This window comes from Hemitrygon akajei, chromosome 7 (genome assembly GCF_048418815.1).
Source record: "Hemitrygon akajei chromosome 7, sHemAka1.3, whole genome shotgun sequence".
In the NCBI taxonomy this organism is placed as follows: Eukaryota; Metazoa; Chordata; class Chondrichthyes; order Myliobatiformes; family Dasyatidae; genus Hemitrygon; species Hemitrygon akajei.
In genome coordinates, this window is record NC_133130.1 from 179,586,866 (window position 1) to 179,599,561 (window position 12,696).

Below are 12,696 nucleotides of genomic sequence, written 5' to 3' on the forward strand. Positions count from 1 at the left end.
TTAGCGATTACCTTGTCACTTCCTTTAATATCTTAATATCTTGTACCTTAATAAATTCCTGTAGCATCAGACTCCAATTTAATAACCACCTATTTTTATTCCTTTTCTTCAGCAAAACAAAACTAAAGAGTTGTGATCTTAGCTTACATGTATATTACAAAAGTTCATGCAAATACTAATCTTTATTTTACTTTCGAACTTAACAGTCAATCTTCCATGGTGTTGTCTTTATTATTTACATGCTTTGTCGAAATCCCTTAAAACCAGATCCTGTTAATTAAAGTGGCATCCCGTCAACCCTCGCCCCTTTTCCAGTTAACTCCCAAGTGGGTAGCTTGCTTACCAGTGTGGAATAGGCTTTGGCATGCTCCTTTCATAGGAGTTATTTTATCAACAATGTTTTCCAAACTTAGCCCATTTTCTGAACTTTCACACAATTCTTTATTTTTAAGCAAGTCATTAGTTTTATCTTCAGGACCCTTCATTCTATTAGTTTTCAGTTTAATAACTGCAAGCGATCCCTCTTTGTCCAAACAACATTTCAAATTCTGCCTCTTCACAGCACACCCTTGAATAACATTAGCGTGTGGGGCACCTTTACATTCCAAATCAAACTGTAATTGATTCGCAGGCACCTTGGTAACAAGCCATTGTTCCTTCAGCCTGGTTACTGCTTCTGACACCAATCCAGACTTTAAATTTTCTTCATTCAACTTAGGAACTACACTTTTCCCTTTTCCTTCAATAATAATATCCACATCACCACCTTTTATCTCCTCACTAACTTTTAACACACCTTCGAACACAAACAACTGGGAATTCTCACTTCCCACTAGTACCAAGGTTAACCCTTTCTTCACTGAACCAAGTCCATCTGACCCACAAGGACTGCATTCCTTTTTAACGGAATCAGATACCTCAGATTTTTCCTGAGTTTCATTACTAGGTTCAGTACCATGTGCAGTGAGATGCTGATGATGTTCTATAGGTCAGTTGTTGAGAGCGCCCTCTTCTTTGTGGTGGCGTGTTGGGGAGGAAGCATTAAGAAGAAGGACGCCTCACGTCTTAATAAGCTGATAAGGAAGGCGGGCTCTGTCGTGGGCAAAGTACTGGAGAGTTTAACATCGGTAGCTGAGCGAAGGGCGCTGAGTAGGCTACGGTCAATTATGGAAAACCCTGAACATCCTCTACATAGCACCATCCAGAGACAGAGAAGCAGTTTCAGCGACAGGTTACTGTCGATGCAATGCTCCTCAGACAGGATGAAGAGGTCAATACTCCCCAATGCCATTAGGCTTTACAATTCAACTGCCAGGACTTAAGAACTTTTTTTTTTTAAAGCTATTATTAATGCTTTTTGAGTTAGTGATTTAGATGCATATCATATTATTACTGAGTTAAGTATTGTATGTACAACAAATGTATGGGACATTGGAAAAAATGTTGAATTTCCCCATGGGGATGAATAAAGTATCTATCTATCTATCTATCTATCCACATCTTGAACACACTCAAACGGGACATCTGCCTCTTCCGGGCTTTCAATACCCATCCCCTTTTCAAATTCTAAGTTCCCCTGATCCTCCCAGTTACTCTCTGGGCAAATCCCTTCTGGAGTAAACTCAACCCTGCGGGCTGAAACAACCTCATCTGCCAACCCAGCAGACTCCTTCAAGGTAATGGCATATTTTTCATCTAGGACTGCCCTCATTTCATTATCGGGAACACCTTTAAAATTTTCAACTTCTTCAAACAGTTCTGTCAAGCCAGACAGATCATCCATGTCCAACCCTGGACCTTCTAACAGCCTTATCTCTTTCTCATTTTTACTCCGTGCCTCTATAAATTTCCTCCTGGCCAAGGGTAGGTCTACCTCCTCTCTTTTACTCTCTTTCACCTCCCTATTCTCTGTTTTACCACCCTCTAACCCCTCTTGGTACAGGGTCGGTAAAAATGTCTCAGCCAAATCGATACTGTCCTGAATTAAACTGGTCTCTTTCTCAGCTGTCTATCTCGACATGCTGCAAGTGGTCGCGCATGTGGGATAGATCTTGGAACCTAGGGGCGCATCCTCAACACTTACAGGCTGGCTCGTCAGCTTCATTGCCGACCAAACCTCACCACCTGCTAAATTGTTACCCAGAAGGACGTCCACGTCAGTTCTCGGAAATTCTGATCGCACCCCTATTTCAACTGGTCCAGATACCAGCTCACAATTTATAATGATCCTATGCAAAAGCACAGCTTCTGTCCCTTTTCCTATGCCTCTCAAAGCTACCTCTCCCGTCTCAGGACCAAAATCTAGTACCTTACTGAGAATCAATGACTGCTCAGCTCCAGTGTCTCTCCAGATCTGCACTGGAACTGGTGTTTCTCCCTCTTTCACAGACATGGTCCCTTCTGAAATAAATTTCTCATGCCCCTCTCGTATTCAGTCTACCTGGGGCTTTCTCGTCGATTTACTGATCAACACAATACATCCTGTAGGGACTGCTGCTTTCCCTTTTCCTGTCTCCTTCCTCGGAGCAAAGCACTTAGATGCAATATGACCCACCTTTCCACAATTAAAACAGGTCAAGCCAGGACCCCTCCTGCCATCTTGCCTTTCTTCCTCCTTATTTTTACCACTAGCTCCCGGCTGAATCTCTGCCTCAGCCGGCGGGCTTCCTCTACTGTTCCCACGGTCTTTCTGGTACCTCTTATTCGAGGAAAACTTTGTCTTGTGGGTTAGGGCATATTCATCTGCGAACCTGGCAAATTTGGATATGGACTTATTCGGCTTCTCGTTCAAATACATCCGGATATCATCCGAAACACAACCTTTAAATTCCTCAATCAGAATTAGCTCCCTTAAATGCTGAAAATCTTCTTCCACCATTTCTGCTGCACACCAACGATCCAAGAGCACACCCTTCTCATAGGCAAACTCTGCATATGTCTGAGTCCACACTTTCTTTAAATTTCTGAACTTTTGTCTATAGGCCTCAGGTACCAATTCGTAGGCCCGAAGAATGGCCTCTTTTACTTCCTCATAATTCTCATACTCCTCCTCCACAGACAACGCCACATATGCTCGTTGTGCCTTCCCTTTTAACACACTTTGTAACAACGCTACCCACTGATCTCTGGGCCACTTCTGACTCACTACCACCTTTTCAAAATGCAAGAAATAACTATCAACATCTGTCTCCTCGAACGGAGGTACTAACCTAAACTCCCTACTAACATTAAACCTCTCCTCTCGGTCTGGCCTTTGAGCTCTTCGCTCTTTCCTTAATGTCTCCATGTCCAGCTCATGTTGCCTCTGTTTCTCCTTCTCCTCATACTCCCTCTCCTTTTCAGCTCTTTCCCTCTCCTCTTCAGCTCTTTCCTTCTCCTTTTCAGCTGCTTCCAGCTGTTTTAACCTAATTTCATGCTCCCTTTTCACCTCTAACTCCTTTAGCTGGAGCTCATGCTCCCTCTGCTTTTCAGCTCTTTCCTTTTCCTTTTCGGCTCTTTCCTTCTCCTTTTCAGCTCTTTCCTTCTCCTTTTCAGCTGCTTCCAACTGTTTTAACTTAATTTCATGTTCCAACCTTAATTTTTCCAACTCTAACTGAGCTGTCCCACTAGCTGGTACCTTTTCAGGGATATTTTCCAATACCTCAGCCGAAAACACATTCTTCTCAATATAATAAAGGGTTATGGCCCTCCGCACCTCCCACTTTTTCATTGATAACCTCACCTCTGCGAGATTTAGTCCTTTCGCAATATTTATCAAGTCCGACTTTGTGGCAGCCTCTAGCGCCTCCGGAGTCGGGTTTTTTATAAATTCATCTACGTCCATCTTTGCTGGTTTCCCATCTGGTTACCCGCGCAACCAGATACAAGTTTGGACTTAAAAGCCCGATTTACTGGCCCTCCAATTTGGTATCAAATCTCAAGACGAGGCCCCAAGTTGTTACAAACCCCGTAACTGGTTTACTTACCAGCAAAGATAGAGACATCCGTTGAAGTCTGATGATACTATTTTTAACAGTATTTATTAGTAAAAATACACAAAAATAATATCAATGCAAATATACAGATAATATACATCGTCAATACTAAACCTAAAAGTGCGGGTATAATAATAATCAATAAGAAACAAGCTCTATCGTTGTCTAGGGGATAATGAATTGTCCGATGGAAATATACAGTTCATTTCAGTTCACACAGGCTGCCGTCGTTTGTTTGTCGCTGTGTTGCAATTGTTGGAGAGAGAGAGAGATAGAAGAATGGGAACAGTTACCGCTAAGTGTTTTGCCAACCTTCCTTTATGATTTCGATCCGTCGGTGTCTCGTTGCTGTGGCCGTTCAAGTATGCCCTCTCCTTTAGCTAAACCGTTCTTCTGTGATGAGCCCGCCACCCAGGCAAGGGAGGACACACACGAGCTCTCACCGGCTTTTGCTATAAAACGTTGTCACTGGATTTCTAGCATTTCTCCTGGTGTGTCTAAGGGGTGTTCCCCAGACCCGTCTTTTATCCTCACTCACGGGGTCTCAGATGTCAATCAGGTTGGGATGATGCAATCCCTCAACCAGACCACTCTGGTTGTCCCCTGAGGGGTTTCAATGAATAGTACAGTACTCAATACACAATTCCTTCTCCAAGAGACAATAGCAGTAATCAGTGGTTCCGTTCCGCGTATGTCAGGAGACATTCCACCTGGTTGTGTATTCTGCATCTCTCTCTCTCATTTCCTGACATGCTGTGTATCTCTCTCATTTCCTGGGTCTCAGACCTGAAATAATAGCGATCTTGCGATTCTCAAAAGGGGGGGGGGGCGACTTTGCACCCTTTGGCCCCTCAGAGTTGCTCCACATTCGTAACCATACTATATCATCAAACTTACAGTAATTATTTAGAACACATTAGGAAGGATTTCTGAAAGTATATAATAATACATAATGTACTTAACATTGATGCAATTATATTTGAGATTTTGTTCTCACTCTCTAAGGCAGGAGGGGTTGATACCAGGAAAGTATTACTGATGTATATACAGAAAATGCTGGAAGTATTTAGAGTCTTAGAACCATAGTTATATAGCATAGAAACAGGTCCCCTCAGCCCAACTCTACCATGCTGACCTGAGTTAGTCCCATTTGCCTGTGTTTAGCCCTACATCTTTCATGAACCTGTTCAGTTTATACTTCTACCACCTGTGACAGCTCGTACCATGTACTCACTACCCACTACGTCTGTATGTGGTCAAAATTTGCCCATCAGGCTCCTTTAAATCTTTCCCCTCTCACCTAAACCTTGAATTTTGACTTCCCTGGTTTAGGGGTGGGGAAGGAGACAATGACTGTTCATCTTATCAATGCATCTCATAATATTATAAACATCTGTAAGGTAACCCCTCAGTCTCCTTCACTTCATTGAAAACAGTTCCAACCTATCCAATCACTTCTTATAACTCAAGCCCTCCACTCTGAGCAACATTCTTATGCACTCTCTAGTTTACTCATGCCCAAACTAAGCTCTAATTTTTATTTCATTCTTACCTATCCGATGACAAATAGGACATCTTCTGTAATGGCATCTCATCTTGCACAGTTGAAACTGAGACTCAGCTACCAATGTAACAGGTGGATGACTACAGAGAACAATACAGCACAGTACAGAACTAACTACAAGATCTTTAAAACCTTGCTGATGATTTTTTTTTTCTTGCAAAATACATTGTTTCATATTTCTTCGTATTAAATATGATGCCATTTTCTTCCCATTTTGCACATAGAGCATGCTAAGATCCTCCTTGCTGTGAACTACATTTCCAAGTTTTGTGTTATATTTATTCTTTGAGTTTGTTCTCTGTTCCCAAATTCAGGCCATTGACAATCTTAATGCAGATCCTTTGAAAACTGTATATTTCCCTCTAGCCTGATGAACAGCAATTCACCTTTATTTCCTGCATGCCGTCCTATAACTAATTTTCATTTTTATTTTTATGACAAATAATTGGGCCTCAATCTCATTCACAGTTCAATTATTTGATATATCCTGAAGGACCAAGTGCATGTCGACTACATCACTTTAAATGCTCAGGGTTGCTCAGACACAAAGGGAGATCACCTTAGAAAGTCTTTTTTGTAGCATGATATCATGGAGAGTTCATCCTCCTAAAAGTGGAGTTCCGAGACTCTGTCTGACAATGGTTCACGCTCTTATTTATATCCCAAGCATACGAGAGAAAAACACATAAATCAGAAGGAGGAACTTCAGTGGCAGTTCTGCTGACTAGTAAAGTTGCAGGATATGTCCTTGAGCAGTTACACATTTACTTCAGTGTTAATTTCTCAAAAGAGTATATCAGACAGGCTAAAAGAGTATATCAGACATGTTATGATTCTTAGAACAACAAATACAAACATAGTTATTTTAATCAGCCTGACTGAAAGGGGCATTATCAGCAGCACAGAGTACGTTAGTCACAGTAGACTTTGATTTTACATTTAAAGATCATTAACCCTTCCTTGCTTAATACAGTGTCAGCTCTGAGTATTTTCTTCCACAGTTCAAGTACAGAACACTGCTGTGAAGAAAAAACTCTATAACTGTGGTGAACTAGATATACCTGTCTGACTGCTCCTGTGGCTCCTCCCACAGACCCTGCTGACTGCTCCTGTGGCTCCTCCCACAGACCCCTGTATAAAGGCGACTGTGGGCTGCTGCTCTCCCTCATTTTCCCCAGGATGTAGTGCTGTTTATTCTTCCAGTCAATAAAAGCCGATATCTCGTTTCCTAAGTCTCAGCGTGAGTTATTGATGGTGCATCAATAACCCCTTAGTATCTAGCTAGTAACAAAATTTCTTCCACAAATTGTTATTTCATCGTTATCAGACAACTTCGTATATACATCATAAAATAGCACAGCAAAGAAGAAACCCTATTAGAACCATAGAACATTACAGCACAGAAACAGGCCTTTTGGCTCTTCTTGGATGTGCTGAACCATTTTTCTGCCTAGAACCATTGACCACATTATCATCCAGGTCATTGATATAGATGACAAATAACAATGGACCCAGCACTAATCCCTGTGGCATACCAATAGTCACAGGCTTCCACTCAGAGAAGCAATCCTCCACTACCACTCTCTGACTTCTCCCATTGAGCCAATGTCTAATCCAATTTACTACCTCTCCACGTATACCTAGCGACTGAATCTTCCTAACTTGTTGGCCCATCAAGGAGCAATCCAGATAGATCTACCTTACTTTCCTAACATCCCTATGGTAGTTTAAGCTTGAACCATGAATTCTAATTGGTTTTTTTTTACAAAGAAATAAGTAAAGTGCTCTATGATACCCCTATCTAACACCAACACAACACAAGATCCTTATGTCAGCAGATCAGAAAACTGGATCACCCTGATAATTGAATCTGCTAAGGCATCTCCATTTTTACAAGAGGATTAATACAAATTAAGGAAAATTTTATTTGTAATGAGAAATGGACAACAAAAGCTGGAATAGTTTTGCCCATTTAATACAGTTAGATTGTTTGTTAATAGCCATGGCTTTATATCACTTTCAAATATTGTAACATGGCAGTGTAGTTCCATTGTGATATGTGATCATGATCATTGATATAACAGCATGGTGACAAATGTATAGTATAATGTTCAAATTTTCTTGATGAATCACATATTTGCTTAATAAATTTCTTTAAGACAAGAATGTTAGAATGGTGACATAGAATGAAATGCATTTGAATGAAAGTTATTCTGAATTAAGTGACAATATTGTATAATTTTTCAGGTATCTCATAATATCAATATAACATGGCCAGGATCAGTCAAGGTTGATCCTAAACTCCCAGAAACATCTATAGAGCTATTGAAATGGGCCACAAACCATCAGCTTCCTACTGCATCTTTGACAGAGATTCCATTGGTAGATAAGATTGAAATTAATATTAAAGGTAAGTGAAAGAAAAATTTAAAACAGTTTCTCAAATTGATGATTAAATGTTTTTGTTGGCATGCACACGATGATGTCAAGTATATTTTGATGGGGAAAGAACAATGAAAATGCTGAGAGTATCCAGAAGATCAGACAGCATCTGTAGAAAGAGAAAAAGTTAACATTGCAGATCCAGACTCTTCATTAGAAATTCTGAGATCCTGGAATGGTATGTGATATGGACAAATTTAAGTAAAAAGCAAAGTAAAATTGGGAAAGATGTCAAAATTTTGGAGTAGGAATTGAGAGTATTTGCTGGAGTGGTGTCGCTGGTGTAAGGTTTGATAATTGAAGATATTAGTAAGGCTGGTATTGTTCATCCCAGATGTGCACTAACAGGTAAACTTAATAGGGATGTTGTAATAATGATTGATTTTAATCAATTAAATGGGAAGATTTATGTATGAAATTGCATACTTCAAAATCAATTCAAATTTCTAGTTGCTTAAGAAATATCATTTATATTAGCTTCAAGTGTCTAGGATGAAGATCATTACAAATGTGCAAAAAATTGGATTTCAGTTAATGTGTATTTCACATACATTTTTCATTTACTTACTGTTTTTTAAACTAAAAACTAGAAAATAATTTTACACTTAACAGGAATACAGAATTTGTGATTGAAAAGCAAGCACCTTTTTAGAAGTGCAAAGGAAGGTGCAATTTAGGTACAATGTGTGTCAAATACAAATACTCTGAAGTGGTCTCAATAAAGTGCTGTGAAACCCTAGTCAAATGGATTGTGATTGTCAGGGTCAAGGTCATTATTGAACAGAAAATAATCTCCTTCCATGAGAATGCATTTTGTGACTATTATGCATTTAATATTCTTGTATCTACAAAATATGGATTTTTCTTTTGAAAAGGTATATTTGACTATGAGCTATATTTTTCCCTCAGTTAATGGCAACCAGTTAATGACTACAAGTAATTTTATTAAGTCTGTTCACTGTGGCGAATTGGAGATGGAAATCACTGTTGTTAAACCTAAGAAGGTATGTATATACTGTACATTGTTTTTAAGACCAGGAGTAAGGATTTAGATTTGTACCCCTGGGGCAAAAGGACTCTGAAACCTTGGTTTCTGACCATGTTTGAATAACATTGGCAATAAACTGGAGCAAAAAGAGCTCCCTAAAGCTCACTTAGTTGTAGGAGAGCAGACATTTGGGCAGCTCTTACATTAATATTGGTCAATGTAAATATCATTATTAATTTTTAATGGAAGAAGTTTTCATAATGTAATCTCTTCCATTCATTGGTTGTCAGTTCAAAATGCACTTATGTAATAAAATGTGATCTGAACTGTTTATTAAAGTTACTGATCTTTACATGTCTCTTTTCAGGATTTAATAAAGGAAATCACATTATTGGATGAGAGTTGTAATGGAAGCAATAATGAAACACACTTCTATTTAAAACATGTCCCTTACACTAAATGTAAAACTACAGAAAGTATGGACGGTCATAACTATGTTAACAAGGTATTAATTGTTAATAATCTCTTGCCAAAACACTTCCGAAGCAAATTAATACTATTGGCATATTGGATTTTATCATACAAAAGCAGAATAATTGCCATTGACATAAATCAATCTATTGAAGAAAAGTATTTATTTGATTATAATAAGTTTAAATATTATAAAATGAATCAATTTGAACCATATTTTGTGTATGAACTGTATGTCAATCCCCTGGGGAAAATATCTATGTTGAATACCTGTGGTAATCGGAAAATGTCAACTAATTGAGCAATACACTAATGAATAGCACTCAAGTTTGAACCAATACTTTTTACAACAAGATGCAAAGAAACAAAACTTTAGAGTAAGAACTATGAAATGGAAGAATAAGTAAAAATGTAGTATGCACAGATGGTCACTTGATTACATTTAGCAGCTATTAGCAAAAATTCTTTAGCCACAGAATGGTGAATCTGTAGAATTCATTGCCACGGATGGCTGTGGAGGTCAAGTCATTAGCTATATTTAAAATGGAGGTTGATAGGTTTCTGATTAGTCAAAGGGTATGGGGAGAAGACAGGAGAGTGGAGTTGAGAGTGATAATAAATCAGCCATGATAGAAAGGCAGAGCAGACTAGATTAGCCTAATAGCTTATTTCTGCTCTTATTATTGTTTTATTAGCGATGACTTACTGGTTTGATGGTGCTCTAGCTTATGAGGTTAACCTTGTCCAAATGATCCTTTTCTTGTGATATACATTCAGTTGAGTAGGAAATGGGTGATAGCAACAGATAACGTGTTTTGATAGTTCAGTTACAGAGCAAACCTAAACCCATTTCCAACTAGGAGGATTTTGCCAACATTCTATCCAGAGGTCATTCTGGTGACTTTAAATGTCTCCACTATATGCTAACTCACACAATGATCTGAGTGTGTTCTCACAAGTCCAGTAAATAGCACTACAACTCACTTGCTCTTGTAATCTAACCTAGTTTGTTTGCTACATGTTAATTTTTTGTGTTGTGAATCTGCACAAGATCCTACCATGTAGCCAAGTTTATTAATTTCTTAGCATTTTAAAAAACATCATTTTCCATTCTTTCTAATATCACATTCAGCCACTTAAATGCCATATGCCATTCTTGTCCTTTAATTCACATTCTCTACCACCTTTTTTAGACTCTTTGCGGCTTTCCTAAAGGTTACTTTACCTCCTATCTCTGTATGATCAGTAAAGTTAGATAATGATGTTGACTCTGCTTAATAATAATTTCCAGGATCCCTGTTACCATTCCATTAATAATAGATACTAGCATTTATCTGCATAATTATATTAGGCTGTGGTTCCCTTTCTCCATCTGTAATGTATTTTTTTACTTTCCCATCTGCCGTGAATGTTCTAGAATTATCATAATCTAATAGATGATAAGCAGGTGTTTGATATACAAGAAGAAAAGTAGAACAAAAGAAGTCTTTTTAAAAATATCCATATTGTAACTATGAAATGATTTTTCAATATTAATCCCAATGAAATAGTAGCGTGTGAATTAACCAGTTTCAGATCAGTGATAGAAATAGATTGAAACCCTCTTCAACACACACAATCTATCACAGTGATAGAAATAGACTGAAACCCTCTAACTCAGCACCACTGATACCAGGCCACACTAAATTCGATGGACAGAAATTGCCTGTAATAATTTTTCTCTGTTAGCTGAGATCACAAAATTTGTATTTGTAAGTTAATTGGCTGCAAATTTGTACAGATGTTAGTTTATTTTAGGGACTTGATTGAATTATTTAATATAGATTGGTACTAAAGACTCAAAACATGCTGAACCATGGGAGTTGCCAGACCACAAAATAGTGGACTAGAGTGTTTCAACCTATATGATTAGCATTGGCATCTCTGAGTTCAGCATTTGGGCAAAAATTAAGCAGGGCTCCTGTGTCTTTTCGCTACTGAGAAATCCTTATTGCAAAGTACACATTAAGCAACATTGTCTGAAAACAACAATTAGCTTGACTTCAGTTTGTTTTCCTCACTGTTCCTTACTCATCCTCCTCTCCATGCCATGGTCAAATAACCTACTTGGAATTCATCAGAAATCAAATGAACAAGGTAATATGAGGGTGTTGATGGTTGTTGAATGCTGCATTAATGCTTTGGTGCTCTCAGAAAATGACTACAGATTAAGATGGAAAGAGGAACTGTAGAACTGTAAATAAATCAAAATATATAATAAACATTCTCACTGACCCAGTGCTTGTTCTACTTGCAGTGGTTACAATTAGAAAACAACTAATAAATACTGTTTTCTGCACAGCTAAAGATAAAGTTATCCAATGGAGAGGAAAAATTTTTTGAAGTAAGTAACCTTTGAACATATTTTTCTGATTTTTTGAAAATTAACCAAAACACTGATTATAGTGCACAGTCATTTGGAAAATCCATTATTCATTATGCATATTCGATTATTGTAATAACATCAAGGCCAGTAAAATTATTTTGTCCTTTTCAATAATGATCATCAGACTACTAGTACACTTCACGACATACAACATGTCTATGATATTAAAACTGATTCTGATTGTGATACTATGATTGGCACAATATTTTGTGCTTAATTTTAAGTAGAGTTAAAATTCCAACGAATAATTTTCTAGTTATTTTGATTTATCATGTTATATTCTCTTCTAAACAGATTACTTGTCCACGTGTACAAACCATTTGTGATATTCTTAAGCTGAACAATGCTAATAATGGAAGATACATTAGAATTCACGAGTGTTCTGACTTTGAAAAGCCATCTTCAAAGCTTTACAACTACACAACTGTCTATGGAGAGGTACAATGATATTTTCAGCTTTTTAGCTATTATGTATTTGTCCAGTGACTCTGTTCTTGCTTTGCATTGGTATTGGTTTATTATTGTTATATGTTCAGAGATACAGTGAAAAGCTGTATGTATACTGTTTTTACAGATTACGCAGTGCCTTCAAAGTTCAAAGTAAATTTATTATCCAAGTACATATATGTCATCATATAGAACCCTGAGATATATTTTCTTGTAGGCATACTCAATAAATCTATAATGGAATAATAACTATAATTGAATCAATGAAAGACTTGAGTGTTCAACTAGTACACAAAAGATGAAAACTGTGCAAGTACAAAAATAAATCATAATAATAAATAAATAAACAATAAATATTGAGAACATGAAATAAAGAGTCCATGAA

The 12,696-nt window shown here is 37.7% G+C and overlaps 1 protein-coding gene across 4 annotated transcripts in view; it reads left to right on the top strand.

Moving 5' to 3' along the window:
• LOC140731234 (transforming growth factor beta receptor type 3-like) overlaps positions 1-12,696 on the top strand; it is a 149,733-nt gene that overhangs the window by 107,308 nt on the left and 29,729 nt on the right. For all 4 annotated transcript variants that reach the window (XM_073052758.1, XM_073052759.1, XM_073052757.1 and 1 more), the window contains 5 exons: positions 7,786-7,948; positions 8,890-8,984; positions 9,336-9,473; positions 11,781-11,822; positions 12,159-12,302. In XM_073052758.1, the coding sequence (XP_072908859.1) occupies positions 7,786-7,948; positions 8,890-8,984; positions 9,336-9,473; positions 11,781-11,822; positions 12,159-12,302 (582 nt within the window). The remainder of the gene's footprint in view (positions 1-7,785; positions 7,949-8,889; positions 8,985-9,335; positions 9,474-11,780; positions 11,823-12,158; positions 12,303-12,696) is intronic.